The sequence below is a fragment of the Salvelinus namaycush genome, chromosome 10 (genome assembly GCF_016432855.1).
Source record: "Salvelinus namaycush isolate Seneca chromosome 10, SaNama_1.0, whole genome shotgun sequence".
Classification (NCBI taxonomy): domain Eukaryota; kingdom Metazoa; phylum Chordata; class Actinopteri; order Salmoniformes; family Salmonidae; genus Salvelinus; species Salvelinus namaycush.
Genome location: NC_052316.1, coordinates 4,914,284 through 4,941,618, shown reverse-complemented (window position 1 = coordinate 4,941,618; position 27,335 = coordinate 4,914,284). Strand labels below are relative to the sequence as shown.

At 40.4% G+C, this 27,335-nt stretch overlaps 1 protein-coding gene across 1 annotated transcript; it reads left to right on the top strand.

Moving 5' to 3' along the window:
- Window positions 1-5,267: 5,267 nt before the first annotated feature.
- Window positions 5,268-13,746, top strand: LOC120055126 (adhesion G-protein coupled receptor D2-like). Its single transcript, XM_039003054.1, has 8 exons — window positions 5,268-5,308; window positions 6,048-6,174; window positions 8,297-8,400; window positions 9,560-9,662; window positions 9,851-10,004; window positions 10,956-11,089; window positions 11,602-11,717; window positions 13,127-13,746. The coding sequence occupies exons 1-8, from the start codon at window positions 5,268-5,270 to the stop codon at window positions 13,431-13,433; spliced, it is 1,086 nt and encodes a 361-aa protein (XP_038858982.1). The 3' UTR covers window positions 13,434-13,746.
- Window positions 13,747-27,335: the final 13,589 nt, after the last annotated feature.

Below are 27,335 nucleotides of genomic sequence, written 5' to 3'. Positions count from 1 at the left end.
TGTGAATCCAGCCAACATGTCAGAATTCAAATAGGCTTTTCGGCGAAAGCAAACGATGCTATTATCTGAGTTAGCACCATTGTAAACAAAGAGAGATAAGCATATTTCAACCCTGTAGGCGCGACACAAAACGCAGGAATAAAAATATAATTCATGCTTTACCTTTGACGAGCTTCTGTTGTTGGCACTCTAATATGTCCCATAAACATCACAAATGGTCATTTTGTTCGATTAATTCCGTCGATATATATCCAAAATGTCAATTTATTTGACATTTTATTTGACATCAACAAAATATCTTAAAAGTTACCTGTAAACTTTGCCAAAACATTTCAAACTACTTTTGTAATACAACTTTAGGTATTTTTTAACGTAAATAATCGATAAAATTGACGACGGGATGATCTGTGTTCAATACAGGATTAAAACAATCTGTAGCATGCTTTCTGGTCACGCGCCTCTATCTAACAGGACACTTTAAGTGACCCTGATTCAAAATGGCCGTACTTCTTCATTACACAAAGGAAAAACCCTCAACTAATTTCTAAAGACTGTTGACATCCAGTGGAAGCGGTAGGAACTGCAAGCAGGTCAATTAGAAATCTGTATTCCCAATGAAAATCCATTGAAAAGAGAGTGACCTCAAAAAAAGAATTATCTGAAAGGTTTGTCCTCGGGGTTTCGCCTGCTAAATAAGTTCTGTTATACTCACAGACATGATTCAAACAGTTTTAGAAACGTCAGAGTGTTTTCTATCCAAATCTACTAACAATACTCATATCTTAGTTGAATTTGGGTATGCTTTTCATCCAAATGTGAAAATGCTGCCTCCTGTCCTAGAGAAGTTAAAAATGGACCAATAGAAGTATTGATAAGGGAATTTATATGTTTAAAGTAATAATAAGAGAATCTGAATGACATTAAGAGTAATGACAAAAGTATTTCACCCTAATAGTTACAGAAGCTTAGACAATGTGTTTAGACATAATACTAGAATATTGTGAGACAGTGGGAACATTATGTTTGTGTGTGATAAAGAGGAACTGACAACAGACATGTTTTGGTACTGTGAGACCAAGGACAGGAGATAAAGTTCCTCCACCCAGGGAGGAACAGATGCGCTTGTAGACTTGTAGGCGCTTGTAGGAGTTATATAAAAGCCTATGCGCATTATATGATTTTTAGAGCTCTCATGAATAAACTACAACGAACCTTTTGCAGAATCTGAGTCTTTGCCTAATTCTTATTAACCCTAGCTTTACAACCTAGGGGCAATTGGTCAAAGCTATAGTGATTGTTATCATCATTGGCATTGAAAATTCTCGTGACAAGTATAAAGAGGGGTTCCTGCAGATGTAGGAATGACCACATGCAGTAACGCTCCGAATTGTGAGATGCAATTACTAGAGGTCGACCGATTATGATTTTTCAATGCCGATACCGATACCGATTATTGGAGGACAAAAAAAGCCGATCCCGATTAATCGGCCGATTTCTAATTTTTATTTTTAATTTTTTTTAATATATATATATATCATACACACACACATTTTTGTAATAATAACAATTGCAACAATACTGAATGAACAATGAACACTTTTGTTTTAACTTAATATAATACATAAATACACTCACACAGCTCTGAAGTGACAATGATACTGAAGAGTCTGCTTAGGAGACAAATACTCTCAACTGTTTGAGTAAAAATAGAGTTTAAGTTACCTGTGATGAATGTTGAAAACAAAAACCTTAATTTTTATATGCAGGAAATCCTATTTTAATAATGGGCATGGTAAGAATTGACAACCAAAGTGCGAGTCATAATTCCCATGACACCTAGCAAAATCTGAAAAGCGGTTCCTTCATTTATTGCATAGGATATGTTTAGATTCACTTAAAATAAGGTCTGTGTTTCGTGTAGGCTTACATCACCGTGCCAATTTTATAACTGTGTAGATATCCATAGGACAAGGTAACTCTGATCAATATTGGCTAAATATAAGCAAAGATTTAAAAAATTGTAGAGTCGATTTATGAAAATATGTTGACAAACGTTACCTTATCCTAGTGAGATTTACACGGGTATCAAAACGTCGACGCGGTTTAAGCCTGCACGAAACACAGACCTTATTTGAAGTAGATCAAGACATTCTCTATGGAAGACATGAACGGTAAAATAACGAAGGAACCCCTTTCAAATTCAGCCGCAAGTAGTTACAGGAATTATAACGCGTCGACTATTTCTCTCTAAACCATATACCTTTGACTAATCCGGAAACTATCACCTCGAAAACAAAAAGTTTATTCCGTTCCGTATTTTATCTAACGGGTGGCATCCATGAGTCTGAATATTCCTGTTACATTGCACAACCTTCAATGTTGTCATAATTACGTAAAATTCTGGCAAATTAGTTCGCAAAGAGCCAGGCGGCCCAAACTGTTGCATATACCCTGACTCTGCATGCAATGAACGCAAGAGAAATGACACAATTTCACCTGGTTAATATTGCCTGCTAACCTGGATTTCTATTAGCTAAATATGCAGGTTTAAAAATATATACTTGTGTATTGATTTTAAGAAAGGCATTGATGTTTATGGTTAAGTACACATTGGAGCAATGACAGTCATTGATTGATTGTTTTTTTATAAGATAAGTTTAATGCTAGCTAGCAACTTACCTTAGCTTACTGCATTCGCCAACAGGCAGGCTCCTCGTGGAGTGCAATGTAATCAGGTGTTAGAGCATTGGACTAGTTAACTGTAAGGTTGCAAGATTGGATCCCCCGAGCTGACAAGGTTAAAAATCTGTCGTTCTGCAAGGCAGAACGTTCCTAGGCCGTCATTGAAAATAAGAATGTGTTCTTAACTGACTTGCCTAGTTAAATAAAGATTAAATAAAGGTGTAAAAAAAAAGAAATCGGCAAATCGGCGCCCAAAAATACAGATTTCCGATTGTTATGAAAACTTCAAATCGGCCCCGATTAATCGGCCATTCCGATTAATCGGTCGACCTCTAGCAATTACACCCTTCTCATAGGTCTACCTTCTTTTATTAATTAAAAAAAGACCGTCTGTGTGGCAAAGCTTTACAAAAATTTATGCCAACGAGGCCGCATGCAAAACCAAGCCGCTGAAAATCCAGTCAAGAAATGTAGCCTGTTTGAACCAACAATCAACCGGTCACGATAGCCACAATCTAGGCCACCTCTGAGGAGGCCGAGAGTGCTTTCTCAGTCTGTGCTTTTTGAGAGCCCATTTCAGCAGAACACTTTTTAGTTGAACAGGTGCGGCCTATATCCTATGCAAATTGTTTTGTTTGTTTGTTTGCTACAGGGTAGGGCCACCAGGTTATTTTACGTAGCCTATAGTTCAAGTTTGTGTGTAGATTGTTATTCTGCGTTTGTTTGGCTGGTCTTGAGAATCAGTCAGCTACAATTACAGTTGGGCCTACTTACACATAGTTAGGCTTACTCTGTTTCTGACCAAGTCTGTTTGTCATGTTGAAAAATAACGCAAAAACCTCAAATTGAAGAAGCAAGTTTTATGAAAATGTTCGTTTTTCTGTCCTGAATAAAAGTCAGAATGGAAAAGAATAATGGCTGGGTCTTCACTTGTTTATTGAATTTTATTATATAGTCAATGTTTGTGTAGCCAAGAGCTCACATTTCATTTATTTTATGCTGTGACTAAATGCGTTTTTAAAAACAAAACCTTCAGAGATGATCATATACTTTATTGCTAGAAAAGGCCTACCATAGATTTTTAGGCTAACGAATGATAAAGAATGGTAATAAGTAAATTGTTAGATTTTATGTAAAACATAGCCTACCTTAGAATGGCACATGATTCGCGGCGGGTTTAGATTTGCGGGCAATTGATTAACCGTAGTGCTATCCATGGTGCTATCCGCTACAGCTTATCTCTTTGATTAGCGGAAAATCAAATATGTTCCCTCTGACAAAATCACCACAGTAAGCAAAGTAAAAACAGCCACAACCTTCCCAAATTCTCCCAATAGCAATGAACAAGGAGAGAGAAAAGGACCAAGCTGCATCGTTCAGTCAAAGCTAGGCTACAGCGAATGTAATTTTCACTAGACCGTATTAACCCCATAATATTTTATTAGTTGGACAACAATGCTTCAAAGGCCTGTTAAAACTAGGCTACATCAACGAAATAGTGTGGTGACTTCGAGAGCACTTTGAGTTGGTTAAATTGCGACAAATACAACAAGAAATCGTTAGATTAATGTGTATATTTCTCCATTTATAGTGGTGTAATCATGTCAGATTTTTTTTCACTGGTCTTCCGGTTTGAACGGGAATAGCGGGAGACTCATTTAACTAACACTCGCATCAGTGTTATCAGTGTTGTATTTTATGATGACATTTATTTTATCACCCATTTTGTTTGGCAGGTCACAAGGAAGTGATGTTCATCCATACGTACTACAGCCATCTCATGGAGATCCAGTCTAGGATGGAGCAGGACATTTCTCCAGAAGACCAGAGTGAAAACACAGGGTATGGTTTCCTTACACCTCCAATTTGACATAGTAGAGAATGTCATCCAATACAATGAATGACCATGCTTTGACATAATTATGGTCAACTTTTCAGATCCTCCAGATCTTTTGGGGAATTAAAATGCTACACCTACATACAGTATGGAGAATACAAAGGGAATACATTATTGGATCATATGTATTCCCACAAATGTATAAAATGTTTATACTTTACACTTCAGGTAGTCTGATCTTAATCGGATAAGATCTGATCTTAATCGGATAAGATCTGATTTTGGTTGCCAACAAGCTCACATGAAAGGAAAGGCCTAAAGGTAACATCTACTCTATTATTGCTCCCCGCAGTGTCCTCCCTGGTCGCCTGGCCACTGCAGTCATCTCAGCCACGGTTCGAGACCCCTCCAAGGCCCAGAACATCCCAGTGGCCATCCACTATACTTTGTCCTCCTCGCACGTGGTAAGATCAATGTCTGTATCCCGTATCCCAAATGGCACCCTATTTATTTTATAGTGCACCTTTATAGTCCTATGTGCCCATGTCAAAAGTACTGCTCTATAGGGAATAGGTTGCCATTTGGGACATACACATTACTATATATGAAGGGGATAAAGCCCACTGCTACACACTAGACTACTGCCTGCATGCTGATTCACACTATAGGGCCAACCTGAACCATAGAGTACTTACTGGCTTGGATATTTTCATTTCACATTGTCCTTTCCAGCTCTGTTCCAGCAACTATGGTGATGAGTAACCAGGCCAGCCAGTGCGGCTTGGCTTGGTTCGGCTCAGTAGTGTGAAATGTTATGTCCTGCAAAAAAATAAATATTTCCTGCAATTCTTAGGATGTAACGAATTCCAATCCGTACAATATGTTCCGATTTTGTAAGAGCTTAAGTATGGGTGTGTGGTGTAACGTTGATGTGTATATATTGTGTCTAGTGGGTGGTTCTCCTCCTACAGTTTTTCTTAGGCGGGGTTGCCAGATTCTCAAGAACCCCAGAATCTTTGGGTTTCACTAACAAATGGTGCAATTCAAACCAATCATGGTCATTTTTACAGTGGTTGGAGGTGGTTGGGAACAGGGTGAAGTAATGGTTGAGGGAAACATAACATTGTTATAGAAACTCTACAATACAGTACGTGTCTTTGATTTGACATCTATTCACAAAGTAAAGAGTTGGCCCAGGTCTTTCTAGTAAGTTCCCTGGCCCGATTCCGTGTTGCTTTTGGCGCGTCCTGTCGAAGGGTGCGAGGAGAGAGACTGAGAGAGAAAGAGGGTGAGAAACATCTGTTTCTTGTTCTAGGTGGAGTATTCGCAGCGAGTCACGCCTGTTTGCGTGTTTTGGAATTTCACCCTAATGTAAGTATGACCACACAGTGCAGCTAAATCAGACGTCCCTAGAGTACATGTCAGTAGCGATAAGTCATAACATAACGTTGCGTAGTGTTTTATATGTATGTATGTGTGTGTGCGTGCGTGTTTGTGTCATATTGATTTCTGGGTTTTTGTGCCACAGGATTGGGAATTCCAACGGCTGGTCCAGCGAAGGTTGCAGGGTGACTCACACGAGCTCTGATGTCACTTCCTGCTATTGTAACCACACCACCAACTTCGCCGTCCTGATGAATTACATGGAGTCCAAGGTAATGAATAGCATGGTTGTTCCACCAATTACATGCCATTTGAGTAGTGTAACTTGGTGAGGAAAAAAAAATATTTTAACATTCTGGCAAAAAGAGTACGTTCAACTTTATAAAAAACATGTTTTACCATCTCAAGATGGTAAAATAAATAACATAAAATAAATAAAATAACAGGGTTGACCGTAACAATATTGACCGTAACAGTGTTGACGATTTCATCTTAAATCAGCCATAAATCCCCTTTTGACAGGCAGAATGGAAGCTTGTTGTGTGAATCAGGGAAGGGCAATTGAATGCAAGCTTCACATTATTTTTGTTATTGTTAAAACATTTCTAGCCTGTCGATCTATGGGTAATAGGGTTGATGTGTTACGCTCAACCCACTCAGTTTTCCACCACAAAACACCAGAAAACTGTCAAAAAGAGTAGAACCAGCTCACCTGTTTTTACACTGTGATTTGACTACTAGATGTTCAATGTTTCTTTAGAAAAAATATATTTTAAAAGGAACAGTTTCAGTTCAGTTTATGTAACAGGGTTGACTTTTTTTTTGTTCTCTTGAAATTAATCCCTAATCACATCAAATACACTGAACAAAAATATAAACGTAACATGTAAAGTGTTGGTCCCATGTTTCATGAGCTGAAATAAAAAATCCCAGAAATGTTTCATACGTACAAGAAAGCTTATTTCTCTCAAATATTTCTCTCAAATTTTGTTTATATCCTTGTTAGTGAGCATTTCTCCTTTGCCAAAATAATCCATCCACCTGACAGGTGTGGTATATCAAGAAGCTGGTTAAACAGCATGATCATTACACAGTTGCACCTTGTGCTGGGTACAATAAAAGGCCACTTTAAAATGTGCTGTTTTGTCGAACAACACAATGCCAAAAATGTTAGAAGTTTTGAGAGAGCGTGCAATTGGCATGCTGACTGCAGGAATGTCCACCAGAGCTGTTGCCAGATATTTGAATGTTCATTTTAATATCATAAACTGCCTCCAACGTAGTGTTAGGGAATTTGGCTGTACGTCCAAGCGGCCTCAAAACCACAAACCACGTGTAGCCACGCCAGCCCAGGACCTCCATATCCGGCTTCTTCACTTGTGGAATCGTCTGAGGGTGGGTGGAGAGGAGGTGCTGAGGAGTATTTCTCTCTGTAATAAAGCCCTTTTGTGGGGAAAAACTAATTCTGATTGGCTGGGCCTGGCTCCCCAGTGGGTGGGCCTGGCTGCCAAGTGGGTGGACCTATGCCCAACCATGGCTGCACCCCTGCCCAATCATGTGAAATCCATAGATTGGGCACTAATTTATTTATTTAAATGGACTGATTTCAATATATGAACTGTAACTCTGGAAAATCTTTGAAATTGTTGCGTGTTGCATTTATATTTTTGTTCAGTATAAATAATAATCTTCAGAAAGACTTTGTCAAAGCAACAACATACACTACAGTATCAGTCAAAAGTTTGGACACACCTACTCATTCAAGGGTTTTTCTTTATTTTTACTATTTTCTACATTGTAGAATAATAGTGAATACGTAAAAACTATGAAATAACACATATGGAATCATGTAGTAAACAAAAAACTGTTAAACAAATCAAAACATATTTTATATTTGAGATTCTTCAAAGTAGCCACCCTTTTCCTTGATGAGAGCTTTGCACACTTTGTGGTAGTGTTATGTTTCAGTTCTGATATCTCATCAAAGAATTTTGTACACATGCACACACACGCATGCATGCATGCACGCACAACTCCAGCAACTGGTGGATTTGTAGCCAGGCCAGCTTAGTTCAGCTCTGCTCTGCTTAGTAGGGTATTATTTGTTGTGTCAAGTATTCCTCAAATCAAGCTCATCTAATGTCAGTCACTTGCACTTATTGCCATCAGACTGTTGCAAACTCGTATTGTGCCACATTGCCCAGTAGATGTCACTGTTAGTATGGAGAACCATAGGCCTCAGGCCATGTAGGAGTTAATCAGCTATAATATAGACTCGTTCCTAGTGATCAGTACTCAGTGGATGATAACAAGACTTGTGTGTTGACTGTGTTTTGACTGGCTTGTCCTACTGTGTGTATGCGTGTGTGTGCTTTTCTCCCTTTCTCTCCCCAGTGGACTCAGGAGGAGGAGGATATTTTGACGAAGCTGACGTTTATCGGCTCTGGGGCCTCTCTGTGCGCGCTGGTGGTGACCTTGATGCTGTTCACCGTGCTGGAGTGAGTGTTTTATTAGCCAGTCGCCTAGCTGCTACTTTAGAAAAAACACCACCACTGTGAAACTGGGAAGAATTTGACATGGCCTCATTGGAGACATTTGGTCTCTAACTTAGCTTCATCCTCCAAAGCCAGCATGGCCCATTTCTTAGTCAGCACTCACTGGAATATGATATTTTAGCCATGCAAAAGCAAACAACATTTACTTAAAGACAGTAAGAGAAAACAAACATTGTAAGCAAGCCCCATTAAAAGCAATCCATCAGTAGCTACATTCACAATTAAACCTGATTTAACAGCAGAACTTCTCAACAGTAAGTTGCCACATCCAGAGTTCGGGCTTCTAACTCCATTTGAATTTATTAAATTCAGGAGATTCATTGAACAACTTTCTCATTATTTCCAATGAAGAGTTGTCTGAATTGAAATGGAATCGACCCCAACCCTGGTAAAACCAGCCAACAACATACCATTGGAATCATAGAGATACAATTACTAGAATGGGATTTCCCATTCAAGTCAATGTCATTTGTTTCAAGTAAAATTGTCATGATCTCAAGGACTTTGTCCCTTCTAGTAATTATATTTATATGGTCGGAATCCTGCCTAGTCATCACTGATGCTTTGTTTTTAGAAGTATTTAACAGTGCTAATCTAGTTATTAGTAGTGTCTGTGTGTGAGCACACACTGAAGGTTTATGGTGGCATTAAAGGGCAGCAAATTAACTCATCAATGGAGATCCAAATCAGCATGGGATTTGGAATAGCCGATTGGTCAATCGGCTGTTGTTGGGAATAGCGGGAATAGGCTACTAGACAAGGAGATTTATGAGCCAGTCACACCTAAATCATCCCAGACACACCCGATGGCACACAGATGAAAACAAGAGATGGCTGGTTATTCGCCCCTACTTCATTTGAATAACAACAAAATGACAGACCCACACTTGGTTTGCTATAAAGCTGTGGATGTGGTTGGAGAAATCACAGAGTGAGCCTTTAAAGCCATTCTATTGCTGCTATTACTTTCTTTCTCAGACATTTTGAAAGTATACATGTGAAATGTGTAATTATTGCAAAGATAGTTGATTGGGGTTTTATTGTTATGCCGTCCTGTTAAAATATAAATGTTTTCAACACTAAATCTTTTGATTCTGTCCAGCATTCCCAAATCGGATAGGACGTCTATCCACAGGAACCTGTTCATTGCGCTAACCTGTGCCCAGATAGTCCTTCTCTGCAGTGGCTCAGCTGTCAACAACAAGGTAGGCTAACCATCTTGGCTAACTGTGGTGCAAAATAATTAACGTTACAGTCAGTTAGCTACGGCACCTCTCTTTGCTAGGAAACCGCTACCTCTGAAACGGATAGGGTGGCTCCACATTTTGTGACGTATCCTCTTACAAAGCGTATTGGTTTGCCGTGTTGTTTATCTGACCCTTGACCCTGTCAGGTGGCCTGCACCCTGGTGGCGGCCCTGCTGCACCTTTTCTTCATGGCTGCCTTCAGCTGGATGCTGGTGGAAGGACTGCTTCTCTGGAGCAAAGTGGTGGCGGTCAACCTGAGCGAGGACCAACACATGAAGTACTACTACCTCATTGGCTGGGGTATGACACAGAAGAACAAGAGAGAAGAAGATTACTCTTATTCGTCCATTGAGCAACAATGTCTTTTCCATATCCCATTCTCCCCAGCAGACATACTGTACACATACACTGTACATATACTGTACAGTCAGTTCCATAATTATTGGTACCCTTGATAAATATGAGCAAAAAAGACTGTATAAAATAAATTATACAAATACTGAGCTATATTGTATGGGGAAATTATATTATTTTATACTAACACAATTTCTCTGAGAAATATATATTTCTTTCCAGATTCTTCCTATCCTTCATCTGCTGTTATGGACTGCCCTCTTCAGTTTAAACCACAGGTTTTCAATGGGGTTCAAGTCCGGAGACTGAATGTTGATTTTGTGGTAAATTAACCATTTCCTTGTGGATTTTGATTAATACTTGGGGTTATTGTCTTGCTGGAAAATCCACTTGTGGCCATGTGTCAGCCTCCTGGCAGAGGCAACCAGGTGTTTGGCTAAAATGTCCTTGAATTGAAGAGGGCAGTCCATAAGTGCAGACGAAGGATATCAAGGATCTGGAAAGATTCTGTATGGAGGAATAGTCTAAGATCCCTCCCAACGTGTTCTCCAATCTCATGAAAAAGTCTGTGCCATTATCCTCGCAAGGGGAGGGTGCAGGAGTATTAAAAACGGGTGCAAATAATTTTGACCCCCATCGTTTGAGATTTTACTTGTTAAACAAAATATCTTTCTCTGAGCAATTGTAATAGTTTAAAATAATATAATTTCCCATTTGTTTTAGCATACAATATAGCTCAGTGTTTGTATTATTTATTTTATAGAGCAAATAATGATGTACCTGACTGTACATACACAAACACACACATACAGAAAATATACACACACACACACACACACACACACAGGAAGAACTGATCTCTCTTGCTCTAGCTCTCATTCCCTCCCTCCCTACCAGGTCTGCCAGTGCTGATAGTCACCATCACCCTGGCCTCTGCCTCAGGGAAGTACTCTGCTGATGGCCACTGTTGGCTCAGTGTGCAGAACGGGGTCATCTGGGGCTTCGCAGGCCCTGTCATTTTCATAATTATGGTGAGAACACGTGTACACACACACATTTTTTTTGCTCGCATTGCATTGTCTGAAAGCATTGAAAATACACCGAAAACATCCCAAATACATAATCTATGCAGCTAAAATCTACAATGCCATGTAAAAACAAGTTGACATTAAGGTTAAATAAATTGTTCTTTCTCAATTGACCTAATTTTGCTAACCGTTACATTAGACAAAATCAAGAAGTCGTCATGAAAAATCTTGAATTATAGCTCACTTTGAGAAAATCCTGCGAGTTAACGCAATGTTTAATGTTTTTATCGTTTGCCAGCCCTAATTATTACCCCCCCCCAAAATTCGACTAATTTAACTCTAACAGATGACAAAACAATGTCTTAGATACAGTAGGCCTTCTGAATACAAACAGTGACCTCTCACATGACTTGCACGTTCTAACCAATTATGTACTGCGTTTACACTGTCGAAATGTATGTGAATATATTGTATGTCTCTGTCTAACCGACAGTGTGTGTGTGTCCTCTCATCAGGTGAATATCATGGTTCTGATGCGGGTGGTGGTCATCACCATCTCCACAGCCAAGAGGAGGTCCGTCATGCTGGCAATGGATATTAGTCCTGTGGAGCAGGCCTACGAGCAGATCAGGTATGCGCCACACAGGGGCGTACTTTCATTACAGTCACCGCCACTGGAATGGACTACTACTAGGTGGTAGACAATACTAATGTAGTTGTTCTATGTCTTTGCAGAAGTTCCATGGTTTGAGGTTGGTTTTGTAATCTGGTTAGAATTAGTTTTTAACATTGTGCATAAAGCCAGCAGGTATAATACTTTATTACTTGTTATAAGCATGTATGAGGCATTATAATCTCTTATGCAAATAACTCTATGTATATGATGCCTCCCTGCATTTTTTTTGTCTTACAAAACATTATGGACATCTGCTCTTTCCATGACATGGACTGACCAGGTGAAAGCTATAATCCCTTATTGATGTCACTTGTTAAATCCACTTCAATCAGTGTAGATAAAGGGGAGGAGACAATTGAAACATGGATTGTGTATGTGTGCCATTCAGAAGGTGAATGGGCAAGACAAAAGATGTAAGTGCCTTTGAACGGGGTATGGTAGTAGGTTCAAGGCGCTCAACAGTTTCCTGTGTGTATCAAAAACAAGGACATCCAGCCAACTTGACACAATAGTGGGAAGCATTGGAGTCAAAATGGACCAGTATCCCTGTGGAACGCTTTCAACACCTTGTAGAGTCCAATTCCCTGACGAATTGAGGCTGTTCTGAGGGCAAAAGGGGCGGGGGTGCAACTCAATATTAGCACGGTGTTCCTAATGTTTGATATACTCAGTGTATTAACTGCGTTTGCAAGATTTGAACTAAACTGCAAGAGGTGAGGTAGAGTAAAGTGTATGGTGTGTTGGTATTTCCCTTTGTTGTTTCCTTTTCCCTTTGTATAGGATACAGTGTGTGAAATTTGAGTGGAATTATTCATTCACTGAAGTGCTGTTTACAATCTATCAGTGGAAATCATTTCAACGTGTAAATGTTTTTCCTGCAATTCAGCTGCGCTGGTCACAATAACAACTCTGTGGAGGAGGAATATCAATGTTGGTGTTGAGCGTCAGCCGGGCCAGCCCGATGGCAGCCAGAGTGGAAACTTAAACACATTCCTCCGCTGAATAAACTAGAGCCCTCGCCAGCCCCACAGCTGGTGCGGTTTAGCGGTCACCTGAACTGGAAGGTAATTTCATCCTAAACAGAATTAGGGAGCGATTTAGTGTGGAAATTGTCACAATATGAGACTAACCAGCCGCCCCTGTTGTGCTTGGGTCGACCCTCCTGCCAACCTGCCCTATTTGGCCCAGTAGGGAGCCAACCACGTCCAACCAAGCCCATAGCGTTGCGCACTGATCCGATCCAGAATGGACGGGGAGTTTCAGTGTGAGGTGCCTGGATAGGGTGGGTAATGGGGAAACTGTCTACTAGCATGGTGCCCAGTCCTTCAATTTGTGTCGATTGGCTTGTGGTTGCTTTCTCTCAGGGCTGCAGTGAAAGCGGTGCTGGTGCTACTGCCAATCCTGGGCCTGACCTGGCTCTGTGGCGTCCTGGTGCCCTTCTCCATAGTCATGGCCTACATCTTCATCTTTCTCAATTCACTGCAGGTACTGGCCACATACTTTCACTTATCTAAAAAAACGTATCATTCTGTCTCTTTGTGTTCTCTCTCTTCCTCTCACTCTTTCATTCATTCTTTGTCTTTCTGTTGTCCTCTTTCTCTCTCTTCCTCTCCCTCAATTCGGTGTTATACACGTATGACCGTATTCGGATGTGTAGATTATTCGCTATAGGCCTATTTCAATGGAGGCCTACCCAGTAGAGGGACATACTGATTTGTAGATGTTGATTGGAGAATTAACAAGGATTGCAAGACCACTAACCACCAATAGAGATGGAAGTGGCTCAAGTTTCAGTTGAGACCGTTGTTCTTTGAAAGGCCTCTGGTTTTGCTATGAGTGAATGGAGTGGTGTATTAGAACCAATCTCAGAGATTAAAAAGGGGACACAATCAGTATTTGTGGCAAATACGTTTTTTTTTTAGGGACTCTCATTTTACCATAAAAAACACCCCCATCGTTTAATTTTTTTTATCGGAAAGCATTTGACTATTATGCATTCTCGTGATTCTCTTATTCTGACTCTGAAAGAGAGCAACAAACTCTCAAGGTTTCAGTTTGTGTTTGTTGTAGACAAGCTTGACTTTGACAGGAAATGAGTAGCACTCTGCTTGTGTTAAACAGGTGCTTCTGTTTTTCAGTGAAAGTTACAAAATGGTTTCATGAGCTACTACAGAATTTACAGGATGGCATCTTGATTGTCAATTGTGTTAATGTTTAAAAAAAAAAAAAAAAAAAATTCAGCTGTAAAAAAACATGTTTATGTTATTTTATTTAAGTATTTTATTTACAGTGAACAATTTACATAATTTCAGTCAAATTTACACCATCGTATCATGTTTTTGATATTGGATTCAGTAGTCATGTAAATCAAATATTTTTTTAAACAGTGAAATAAGGTATTTTTCTCATTACATTTCATAAATATGACACATACAACATTCTGAAAACATGAATACGTATTTTCTTATGTTTTATCTCAGCAGTGTACCCAGGAGTTAGCCTACATTTTACTTCCGACCCATAATTAACATCAACTTGAGAAATATCGGTTTTCACATGAAAACATTAATTCCAGTGTAACTTAATTATCTTGCTTGCCTGTGAAAATAGGACAGAGAGAGGGAGAATAATGTAATGCTCAGAATGCGGTCTACCCTGGTGTGCAGTACTCACACTACTCACATCCCGCTTGGCAATTTGTAGTCATCTTTAATCAGTTGTATCTTTAATTGAGCCGTATATTTAACAAGAAATCAATAGAGATTTAGCCCGAGTCAGATCATTAAGAAAGCCCTCTCTCTTTCTAACTATAAATAGTTATGTTTCTCCCACATCTAATTACATTTTTTATCATAACAATAATTAATGCAGGCTATCTTAGTAGTTGGGGTGGAGTAACATAGCTTTGATGGACGGCTTCAACTTTAACAGTAAAGTAGAGCCATAGAAACAACTTTTCCTCATAGTTTTTCCTCTGAGCCCTGCTATAAGCAATAGAGCAAACTGAATGAAGAAATGAATTCGAGTCCTTCAAGCTTCGTTCACCTCACTAACATGCAACATGACTCCTTTAACATCGTATTATTCACGTGACCGCATAGCAGAGTAATTATAATATTTTTATGTCTATATTCGTGACATAATTGGAGCATTACCAAGATAACATATACAGTTGAATTGCTCAGGTACAGGTAACAAATGCACAACTTTCTGGTCAGGACAGTGTTTTTAACTGCCTGTGTAATATTAAAATAGGCATGTTTGCGGTTTAGATTCAATGTTAGCGGTCATCATGCCTTGAGAAAATCATCCTACACATAATCACTGTCTGTATTTATCGCACCAAAAGTCCCAGCCCATGTTTATCGTGTCTATCTTAAATACGGCAATAAATAGCACTAACCTGCACCTTTTTGTAATTCACCAGTCAAGTACAGATTTTTTTATGTGACCGTGTGAGTGAGTACCTTTTGAACAACTTCTATCAATGCTAAATAAAGAAATGAAACTAAATAAATGAAATGGCCATCCAAATGGGAATATATACATTTTTCAAATGACTGCTTATTGTGTGGGGTCAGACTGGTCAACAACCCTCGCCTGAGGAGGAATTAATGAAGTGACGGGGCACTCTGTGTCAGTTGGTGTGGCGATTGGGGCCCTATAATAGCCAGCTGCTCCTGAATTCCGTAATCGTCCCTGCTTTAAAGGCTTTGACTGTAGAGAATAGGGCCAGACCACCCCTGCTATGCAGAAAACTAGTCCCCCGTTGCTAACCGTGACCTGGCATTCAGCGTGTTGTCCCTTATTAGATATACCTTGTTATTCGGTATACAGGCCTAATCACTTATTCGATTATTGCTCTTCAACTAGAGTGTCACTCATGCATTGCATAATTCCTCAAGTATGTCTTTCAAGTATATTGTTCAGTATTTTGGGACTGTTAAAGCTGAAAATGTCATAGATCACTATATACTAGATATTTTCTCCGTATGCTTTGAATTCTTATCAAAGAATTACGACTTCAGAGGGTGGACATCCGGTGAAACAAGAAGTTATCATACATATAGAAAGCATTTTTGAAAGTATTAATTGCTTTGTTGGGAATTTGCGTATCCAGCTGGAATGCCAGCTATTGATGTAAGCTGTTTGGAATCCGAGGCTAGAGTTGAGTCTTTGATTCGATTGTCGCCATCGCTCTGTTTTTAGTCTTTTAGGAAGTATCGTATTTGTTTGATGGGCGAGGGGACGGAAGTCAACACAATTTCGGTGAGTCACAGAGACGGTTCTCAGCACTAGGCCCAGTGCAGAGGAAACATCCTGAGTGCTTTCTGTGATCTTCTAATTGTACTGAGAGTCTTTTCGGCCCGGTCTTTTCCACTGGAACATGAAGAAAATAGACGTCCCCTGTGTACAATTTAAAATGGATTCATCTGTTTTCCTGATGATTTCCAGGCCCATGTGGTGCCCCCTTTCCTCTCTTCTCTCTTGCATAGCTCTCTCTCTCTTTCTCTCTCTCTCTCTCTCTCTCTCTCTCTCTCTCTCTCTCGTAATGCAAGCAAGGCTCAGGCTTTGGAGAAAAATCTTGGGAGCCAAACCATTTATCTTGTTTTTGCAAGTTTTTCGATGTATCTTCCACGTTTTTTGCACCCACTTTTTGTGATACATTTTAATTTGGTGTCATCAGTGACTACTTGATGCATAACATAGGCCTATATTGCTCTCCAGTTCTGCTGGAGATGTATCTAACTACAGTATATCCTCGTTCAAATGACATTGATTTCTTGGCGAGGAAAAACCTACTTGAACATTATGAAATTCTAATGGCCTCCCATAAAGATGATGAAATGCAGGAAATACATAATAATGCACGCAAAACCTCAAGTGATTCCGGCATGTGATAAAAAGGGACGTTTTAAGGACGTTTTTTTATTTGTGGCTATTGTATTTTCAGTGGGGTGGCCAAAGCAACGTAACGCTTAAGCTGCTTGCCTTTACTGTTAAATCAATAAAACAGATAATGTTGACAAGCCTTTTTCATCGCACTTCTCCCCCCTATTGGGTGCTTGACAAGATTGTTTGAGTATTTACAGTGTTGTTGTTCTCTCTTTTTTTGTTGTTGTTGACAGACATTAACCGACCGTGATAAACAAACGAGCAAACGCGATCATGCATTTTCTTCCACACCAAAAACTAGCTCACAGACCATTTTTTTGTTCTTTTTTCACTGCAACATCTGGGAGTGTGTGCGTGTGTGTTTGTGTGCATGTGCGCATATATGTGTGTATCTTTGTGTGGTTTTATACCCTAGCATTTCCTGATATGTCAGTTTTGTTGTTGTTCTTTTTGACTCGTTTGATGTTTTGCATTAAGAGCAACAGAACATTGTTTGGTAGATTCTAAATTTGCTCCATTTTTGGAAGCACCCATTGGTTCCGATTGTATTTACTATACCATGTAATTGGTCCTTGGTATATATTATAATCTACTGAACTAAAACATAAACGCAACATGCCACAATTTCAGATTCTATTTTATCAGTTCATATAAGGAAATCAGTCAATTTAAATAAATGAATTATGCCCTAATCTATGGATTTCACATGACTGGGAATAAAGATATGCATCTGTTGTCATAGATACCTTTAAAAAAGGAAGGCGCGGGGATCAGAAAACCAGTCAGTATCTGGTGTAACCACCATTTGCCTCATGCAGCGTGACACAGCTCCTTCGCATAGAGTTGATCAGGCTGTTGATTGTGGCCTGTGGAATGTTGTCCCACTCCTCTTCAATGGCTGTGCGAAGTTGTTGGATATTGGTGGGAACTGGAACACGCTGTCGTACACGTCGATCCAGAGCATTCCAAACATGCTCAATGGGTGACATGTCTGGTGAGTATGCAGGCCATGGAAGAACTGGGACATTTTCAGCTTATACGGATTGTGTACAGATCCTTGCGACATGCTAAAACATAAGGTGAAAGCCGTGGATGAATGGCACGACAATGGGCCTGAGGATCTCATCACGTTATCTCTGTGCATTAAAATTGCCATCGATAAAATGCAATTGTGTTCATTGTCCATAATACCATAACCCCACCGCCACCATGGGGCAATCTATTCACAACGTTGACATCAGCTAACCGCTCGCCCACACAACGCCATACACGTGGTCTGCGGTTGTGAGGCCGGTTGGACATACTGCCAGATTCTCTAAATTGACATTGGAGGTGGTTTATAGTAGAGAAACAAGGTTCACCTGTGTAATGATCATGCTGTTTAATCAGCTTCTTGATATGCCACACTTGTCAGGTGGATGGATTATCTTGGTAAAGGAGAAATGCTCACTAACTGGGATGTGAACACATTTGTGTACAACATGTTAGAGAAATAAGCTTTTTGTGCGTGTGGAACACTTCTAGGATATTTTATTTCAGCTCATGAAACATGGGACAAAATTGGTTAACTGTACATTTACTTTTACAGTACAGTATATCGAATAGTTTCATCGATATTTCATTATGTCCCATTCATCTGAATTAAGGTAGTGGGAGAGTCCTACAATAACCAAATTACACATAAAGACAAAAAAGTATCAATTGGCCACCAAACTCCCTCATACACTATATATACAAAAGTATGTGGACACCCCTTCAAATTAGTGGATTCGGCTATTTCAGCCACACCCGTTGCTGACAGGTGTCCACAATCGAGCACACAGCCATGCAATCTCCATAGACAAACATTGGCAGTAGAATGTTCTTACTGAAGAGCTCAGTGACTTTCGACGTGGCACTGTCATAGGATGCCACCTTTCCAACAAGTCAGTTAGTCAAATTTCTGCCCTGCTAGAGCTGCCCTGGTCAACTGTAAATGCTGTTATTGTGAAGTGGAAACGTATAGGAGCAACAACGGCTCAGTCGCGAAGTGGTAGGCCACACAAGCTCACAAAATGGGACTGCCAAGTGCTGAATCACGCAGCGTGTAAAAATCGTCTGTCATCGGTTGCAACACTCACGACTAAGTTCCAAACTGCCTCTGGAAGCAATGTCAGCACAAGAACTGTTCGTCGGGAGCTTCATGAAATTCGTTTCCATGGCCGAGCTTCCGCACACAAGCGTAAAATCGCCATGCGTCAGCTGGAGTGGTGTAAAGTTTGCCAACATTGGACTCTGGAGCAGTGGAAACACATTCTCTGGAGTTGAGTCACGCTTCACCATCTGGCAGTCTGATGGATGAATCTGGGTTTGGTGGATGCCAGGAGAACGCTACCTGCCCGAATGCAGAGTGCCAATGATAACATTTGGTGGTAATAATGGTCTGGGGCTGTTTTTCATGGTTCGGGCTAGGCCCCTTAGTTCCAGTGAAGGGAAATCTTAATGCTACAGCATACAATGACATTGTAGACGATTCTGTGCTTCCAACTTTGTTGGTTTGGGGAAGGCCCTTTCCTGTTTCGGCATGGCAATGCCCCTGTGCACAAAGCGAGGTCCATACAGAAATGGTTTGTCAAGATCGGTGTGGAAGAACTTGACTGGCCTGCACAGAGCCCTGACCTCAACCCCATTGAACACCTTTGGGATGAATTGGAATGCTGACTGCGAGCCAGGCCTAATCGCCTAACATCCGTTCCTGACCTCACTAATGCTCTTGTGGCTGAATGGAAGCAAGTCCCTGCAGCAATGTTACAACATTTAGTGTAAAGCCTTCCGAGAAGGGTGGAGGCTGTTAAAGCAGCAAAGGGGGGACCAACTCCATATTAATGCCAAAGATTTTAGAATGAGATGTTTGGTGAGCAGGTGTCCACATACTTTTGGTCATGTAGTGTATATCCCTAGAATATGAGAGGATTTTAACTCCTTCCTGGCCGTCTTTATGAACTTGTGGACCATAAATACCACCATGCCTCATCTGTTCTCTTATCAAGCTGGAAATAAATAGCATGGAGGGGGGGCTTCACTTGGCCATAAATCGCCGACCCTCCGTCATCCAATCTCCGTGCAATGTCATTCAATAGCTCCCTGCTATCCATTACCTGGGCATAATGGGCTCCTGGCCATGCATTGTCCGTCGTATTATTAGCCCATAACTTCTAACTATCAATAACTTTTTGAGTGCAGTGGGAGCGAGAGAGAGAGGGGAGGAAGGGAGAGAGAAAACAAATGGGCTGGGGTTTGGAAGTTGGAACTTTGTGAGTTTGCTCATTGTTAATAAGTGTAGAGGAAACTACAATATTAGTTAAAGAATAGTTGTTGCTTTTAAAGTTGTTGGTGTTTTAAGGTTTTGTTTTTGTGCAGCAGAGGTTATAAGGCATTTAAAATGTCTGGTTTTGAACCACAAGAGGGCAGTGTAATTTCAGTCCTTCAAGTTCTTACTATTATAGTGGGGAGAATATGATGAAATCAGTAACTGTTTTTACTTGTGCACTTTCTTGTCAAGCTTTTTAATTAGAAGTTGCTGATGATGACAATAGCATTTACATTTCCTTTGAAATTAATAGTCTGTTTCTGGATAGAAATGTAATTCCAAACGCATTCAACAGCACTTCAGAAACGGTTTACTTTTTTTAATCGTGTTTAATGCTGAAGGAATAGATTTGATAAACTCATCTAATTATGAGATGTAATTGATTCATTGTGGAATTAAGTTTTAGCATGTTTAAAAAGGCTACTTTCTGATATTTGAGATAATAGATATTTCCTAAACCTAACATCTTATTTTTCTGATTAAAATATGTTGTATTCCCTGGGCGTTCTGTCAAAATTATATTTAATTTAATATGTGGTGTCATATATAATATATTGTCATTTGTCATGATGAGGTTTCTGAATAGCCATATGGTGTCGAAAGAATCAATATCATTTGTGCTTTACCATAACATGATTGTTGCTCAGTCAAAGATGACACCCAATCAATTCATCAATACTGGTTCTATACACATTGGCTGTCCAAATGGCATTTTAGAAGCCAATGGAACAAATTACATTTTTTTTATTTTTTATTTTTAAATATGAATTTTAGCCAATTTAGCATTTACACAGGCAGTCCAATTCTGATAAATTTTTAACCAGTTGGTCTTTTGTCCAATCAGATCAGCTCTGAAAAGATCTGATGTGAAAAGATCTGATGTGACTCGTCAAAAGACCAATTAGTGGAAAAAAATATCAGAATTGGCTGCCTGTATAAACACAGTCTTAGTAGTAAGGAATCAGGGCTTTGGGCTTTTTGGAAGGACTTTTTTTATTTTGTGTGTGTGAGAGAGTGTCTACCTGGGCCAAAGACATAGTCATAAGAGCATAGCGTTTTTAGACACTCAAGAGGTTCTAACTAAAACTCTAAAACTCAAAACTTCAAGAATGTTTCTCTATTTATTGAATGTGACTTTTTTCACGTTTTCCTTTGACGGGTTGTTTTGACATTGTTTTGACTGATTGTTTGACTCATTGTGGCTGTTTTGACAGGCCCTTTGAGCTAAGCCTTTGACTGGGGTAATTGTAGGCAGGGATGATAACTTTCCCTTCTGCCCGACTTCTAGGGCTGTCGAAAGAGACTTGACACTTTAAATAAGTGTTAAGGCTTTATAAACCCTTTATAAGGCATATAATGATTTTTCATTCATACGCAAACGTCATGATATAGTCTATTAAGTGTGGCAGAAGGGTCATAATGCCACATTGGGCAAAGCACCAGGTGGAATGAACTTTTTTATCATCCCTTATGTAGTTTAACTTTGCTTATTAATTATATTTAGTGCTTATGAAGCCTCTGAATGCCTACTGAAAGAACTGGACATTGCTTGTGGCATTGTTACTCAGTGGGCCCTGGGCCTGTATCTCTAGGAGTTACACTTGTGCAGGATCGGGGTAGGTTCCGTCTTAAATTCTGCCCACTTTTCCGATATTAACTAAAAATGCATAGTCACAATGGACCATTGCTCAGGATTTTCTAGTCACGGACAGAATTTTGTGTCATCCTCTGATTTCTGCCCTTGACATGAACTTGAAATACAACTCATAAACAAGATATTTCTAATAATTTTCTAGTCATGAAGTGAATTTGGTGCCATGTCTCTGAATTGAGTGGATTCAAATGGATTCAATTGAGTTGACCCCCCAGTCCACTGGCTGGTGATTGTCTCTGATTAATGGTGGTTGTGGCCCAGGAGGAGATCAGGGGGCCGTTTACACTCCTTTCAGCTGTCGCAGCTGTGTGTCATGCTTCAGTCCCCCCCACACTAGCAATCCCCGATCCGCCCGGAATTTTTGGGCCATGCGTACGCTCACTCGTGTGGATGCCAAGATACCTCCATCGGGGGCGCCCTGGGAGTGGGCCTGGGTCATGTTCTCTCTCTCTGTGTGTGTGTGTGTGTGTGTGTCCAACTCCCGTCAACTCCCCGTTTCCCACCTCAGACAAAGGGGAGACTGGTTATTTTAAATCCCAGCGCACGACAAGGAACAAAAACAGGAGTCCAGCTTTCCAGGCAGTTGTCCAGTCAGTCAACTCACATGAACTCTCCAGCCTCTCCGGGGCAGTGTCTCACACACACACACACACACACACACACACACACACACACACACACACACACACACACACACACACACACACACACACACACACACACACACCTTTCCTCTGTCTCCCCTGCGTAGACACACACACAGGGTTGGGTAGGTTACTTTCTAAATGTGATCCGTTACAGTTACTAGTTACCGGTCCAAAAGTTTAGATTACCTAACCCAGTAACGTAATCTGATTACTTTCAGTTACTTTTGAATAACTTTCCACTTAAGGGGCATTAGAATACATGTGTCAAACCTATTCTACAGAGGGCCGAGTGTCCTTAATTGATGAATTAAGGTCACAAATTAGTAAGGAACTTCACTCACCTGGTTGTCTAGGTCTTAATTGAAAATCAAAAACCCGCAGACACTCGGCCCGCCGTGGAATGAGTTTGACACCCCTGCATTAGAATAAGACAAAAATAATTAATCAAATGCCTTTGGTGTGTCATCATAGTGGTCTCTGACTTGTGGTCAGACTCGCTCAGGTGGAACAAACTTTAACTTGCGCCTTTTTTTCAATGCTGAATTGAATGTCATTGAGAAAACTGAAAGGTGTCATAATGTATTTTTTTTTAGCAAACATCCTTTCTGAATATTAAAGAAATTGTCTAATAAACTAGATCTACATCTAGTTAAATAAAGGTTGTATTTAAAAACACACACACAGCCCAATGGTCAGATTACCAGGGAAATGTTTTTCATGTTGAATTGTTTGAGACGGCAGCAGGCAGGAACACTATCCCCCTAGGTATCCAGTGCCTTTGTAAAGTTCAAAGACACAGCCCCTACTCAGTGTGGAGATATCTCGCATCACATGCTAACTTAAATAATGCTAATAATGCTAATATTTTCTGTTTTCCCACAACTGTACTTTTTCAGGGTAAACTAAAACCTTTGGTAACACTTCATGATAGCTTTCATGAATAAGCATTAATAATGCATTTGATAAACTATTGATGAATATGTAGTTCTGGGTCCAAATTATAGTTAAAAAAAAAAAGTATTTATAAATAGTTGAATAGGTATACATTCATTAGACACTCTGTAGCATCAGGTACTAGGGTATCACTATGTTGCATCAGGTACTAGGGTATCACTTTGTAGCAACAGGTAATAGGGAACTTGTAGTGTCAAATACATACAAGCACATTAATAACAGGGCATGCGTATATCAGTCCAATAACTGTATTCATAAATGTGTTCATAAATCCCAAAAAATCCAGGGTGCCTGAGAGGACAGGGTAAAGGGCACGGAGGAAAAAGTCAATTCCTTGCTTCTTTATTTATCCAGGCGAGTCAGTTAATAACAAATTCTTATTTACCGGCACAAAACAATGTTAAACAAGATTTCAAGGTCAGTGTTGTCTCTTACTATGAATTCCTAAGAAGATGGCATTTGCAATTAGGTCATAGTGTGCTTTTTTTCGGTAGTATATTTTTTGTGCATTTGCCTCAAACTTGTTCTTGTTAATTTTTTCTGTCTCATTTCATGTTACTTAACTTTGGAAGTAGATAAGTGTTGTACACTATGTCTAAGGAGAACACTGACACATTTCATATAGCATTTCCACAACTTCTTACGGAAAGAAATGAATGTTTTATGAATGAACGTTAGCAATAAAATATCAACTCCTTAAAACCCTTGTCAAAGTCTCACAAATACAATTGACAATTGAAAAATGACATTTGGGTTAATTCCATAAAAATATATTTTTTAAGTCCAATAGACCAGCAGCGCATAAGTGAGCAATGTGTGGTATTTAAGAATAAAGAAGGGCCTCATTTTGAACCAAACGCCATCCGAGCGAAAACCCCAAAACCTGACTCTATATCGCTGCTGCTGGGAAAATAAGCCGGGGAGAATGATATGCTTCCTGTCAAAAGGAGAGAGAATTCTAAATTCCTGCCGTTACTCACGACACCACCACCTCAAAAAATACCCTTTCTTGTATTAAGCCCACTAGCATTTATTTGCTTAAGAATTTACCTGCCAGCTCAATTTAGTAATAGCCTATGTCATATGAAAGCAAACCATAGTGCAAGCCCATGACCCGAAACACATGATCAGCTGACTCTGACTTCATGACCCTTTTTATAATAACACCCCCCCCCCCCTCCTCTGCCCTCCCCCTGCCAACCACCCACCTAGCAGTGTCAGGAACCACTCCGACGACTCCAACACTGAAATAACACATTCAGAACAATGACCATTCTATTTATAAGTTCAACCACTTCTTTGCCTTCTCCGACCTGTTGTGAGCTCACAGTTCACACAGACGTGCTCGTCTGGCTGTGACAGCAAGATGGGGTAGGTTTGGTGGATTAGTTAGTTAGAAAGGGGAGCCCTCAGCCCGACCACATCGCAGTCATATATTTTAAATGGGTTTGAATCTATCTAAGTGCTGCAGACTGTTTGGCCTGCTTTGATGCCTACTTTGCAGATAATTAGTGAGAACTGGGTCAGCATGGGGCAAGGCAGCGGCATCTTTTAAATATTTTGTAGGGCTGAGTGGGGTGGGGGGTAAAGGCCGTCAAATACACATGCCAATTTGCAAGTGAGCTATTCGCTTATTTTCTCGCATGTGAATTAAACCAAAATAAACACCAATGTATTATTCAGGGTCCTTGACTTTGTAAATCATTATTCCTTTTCGAAAGAAAGCTTAATTGTATGTCACAGCTATTATTGAACAGAGAAAGGAAAATTCAGTCTGTCGGTTTATCTAAGAATTTACACTGAAAAGGGATGCTATGCATTTAGAATTTTTTCCCGCATAAAGATTGCCCAGGGAACTACCTGGCTATTTCAAACGTTACAGCATTGTTGTTTCAATGTTACAGCAGCATTGTGTAAAGCAAGCACGGCGTGGAGTCGCGGACAGAGAGAACAACGGCAGGCAAGGGGATGTCACTCAGCCTCAGCCCCTTTGGCCTTTTGCCCTTCCTCCCATGGCCATGCTGTGCTTTCTCACACACACAGGACAGGGTGAGCCACACACACAGACACAACCCGGCATCTTGTGTCATTTCCTCCGCGCGCCGCCGCGCCGCCTGGCCCTAATGAGTGTTTACAACGACATGCTGATTCCTATTAATCTGGTTATTGTCGACTGGAGGGAGGGAAGAAGAAGGGAGGGGTGGAAGGAGGTAGGGAAGGAAGGAGAAGGGAGGAGGTAGGGTTTGTGTTAGAATGGGCCCATGCCGCTGAAGGTGGGAAAAAGAGTGCGCTCTCTCTCTCTCTCTCTCTGACAGATCGGGGCACCACCACCTCCCTTTGCTCCGACGTTACACTGAGCAGATGTGGTTCCCCAGTTGTTATTCCTAGTAATTATCCTCATTAAGTGAAAGCATGTGCCAATCAAATGCCTTTGAGAAGGGCCCCGGCCGGGGCAGAAAATCGCCCTAACACCATCTCGAAAACGTCAAGCCTGTGTCATTTGGACTCATTAGTAGGCTAGATTAAAGGGGTTAGCCGACCAGGAGTTGAGAGAGTCGCGCGGAACGAGAGGCTGAGGCAGCGACGTTATTGCGGCTCGTTTCACTTTCTAGTGGTTGATAAATTTTATGATTATCACGTTTAACACTTTGCCACGCTCAATCACATGAAAAGGCCGAAAAGCCATATGCGCCTTTTTTAATCCCTTAAAAAAAAAAAGAAAGACCTCTTAGATAATTACTCCTTAAAAGTAGAGAAATAAATATACACAAAAAACTATTCCAAATTCAACTAGTTGAGGATTTTTGTAATATATTCTAGTATAAATGATATTTTACGATTTTGTTGAATCATTTCTTCTACAGTAGAAAGAGGGGAAAATTTTATGGCATCTTAAATAGGGACACAAAAACACAGAGCCATACAAATAGAAAGAGAAAAAAAGACAAGACAAGTTCCCCCCAAAAACAAGATATATGAAGTCTTCATGTCGATGAACTACCATTCGTTTTCACTTTGAAGTCCCGCGATCCGTAGTAAACTGTGATTGCATGTGACAGACTCCGGGTCCCCTGCTTTATCATGATGGATACTCCGGCAAAGTGCCTGAACTGCCGCTGGCGCCACACGTCACCGCGGTTGGCATATGCCATTAACCCCAGCTCGCCACACCTCAGGTGGGGAAGAGGAAGAGAGGAAACACGTCCCTAGGATCCAGGAATTGGGATAATACTTCTCTCCCTCGCTAGTGCAACTTTCTCTGAGTTTGCATATCAGCATGTTTTATTTATTTTTGTTAGTGGGATTTTGCTCCGGCGTGTTGTGTGGTGTTTCTAATGCACATAGAAGCTTGTTTGTGTGTATCCACCAGTTACTACACAGTCCTTTCCTTTCAGACGACCAAAAAAGTGGAGTTTTTGGGAAGTTTTAAGTTTGCCATTAATGAATGGAATGACATGTAAGAAGTAGCTTGAGCTGTTGCAAATAGCATCTGCTACAAAGGGTAGCTACCGTCTAGTCCAAATAGACACTGCTATTATGATTTTAATATAATTAGCCCAGCACAATGCATGGAAAAATACAGTCGATACACTGTGCTTACATAGGAGACTGACAAAGAGAAATAGCAAGTTGGCCTTCCTCTCTCGCTTTTTTCCATGCCGTGAAATTGAAGGTATCCTGCAAAGTATCACATTTTCTGCATTCAGTAGGTGTTAGTGTAGTGATGATGGTAGAAGCGTGCCTGATTCTATCCACAGTCAGTTGGAGTATTCTCGCTCAGTTCAGAGCTGAGAGCGGAGTGTTTGTGTGTGAGGGAGAATCCCAGCCCAACCCAAACTCCAGCTGCTCGCTGCTTCTCAGAGATGTAAGTTCGTTTTCCCCCCCCCCCCCCCCCGTTAGTGGAAAATGTGTAATTAAAATATGCCCCAAGATTGACAGTGGGGTCTCATGCAATTTGACAAGGGGGCGCCCAAAAATGTCTGTTGGATATCTAAGTATTGTTAATTAAACAGCTTTCTGGCACTCAGGCTTCTCTTTCCTTTCCCAGTTCAAAGAGTTTGGTTTGACCCATG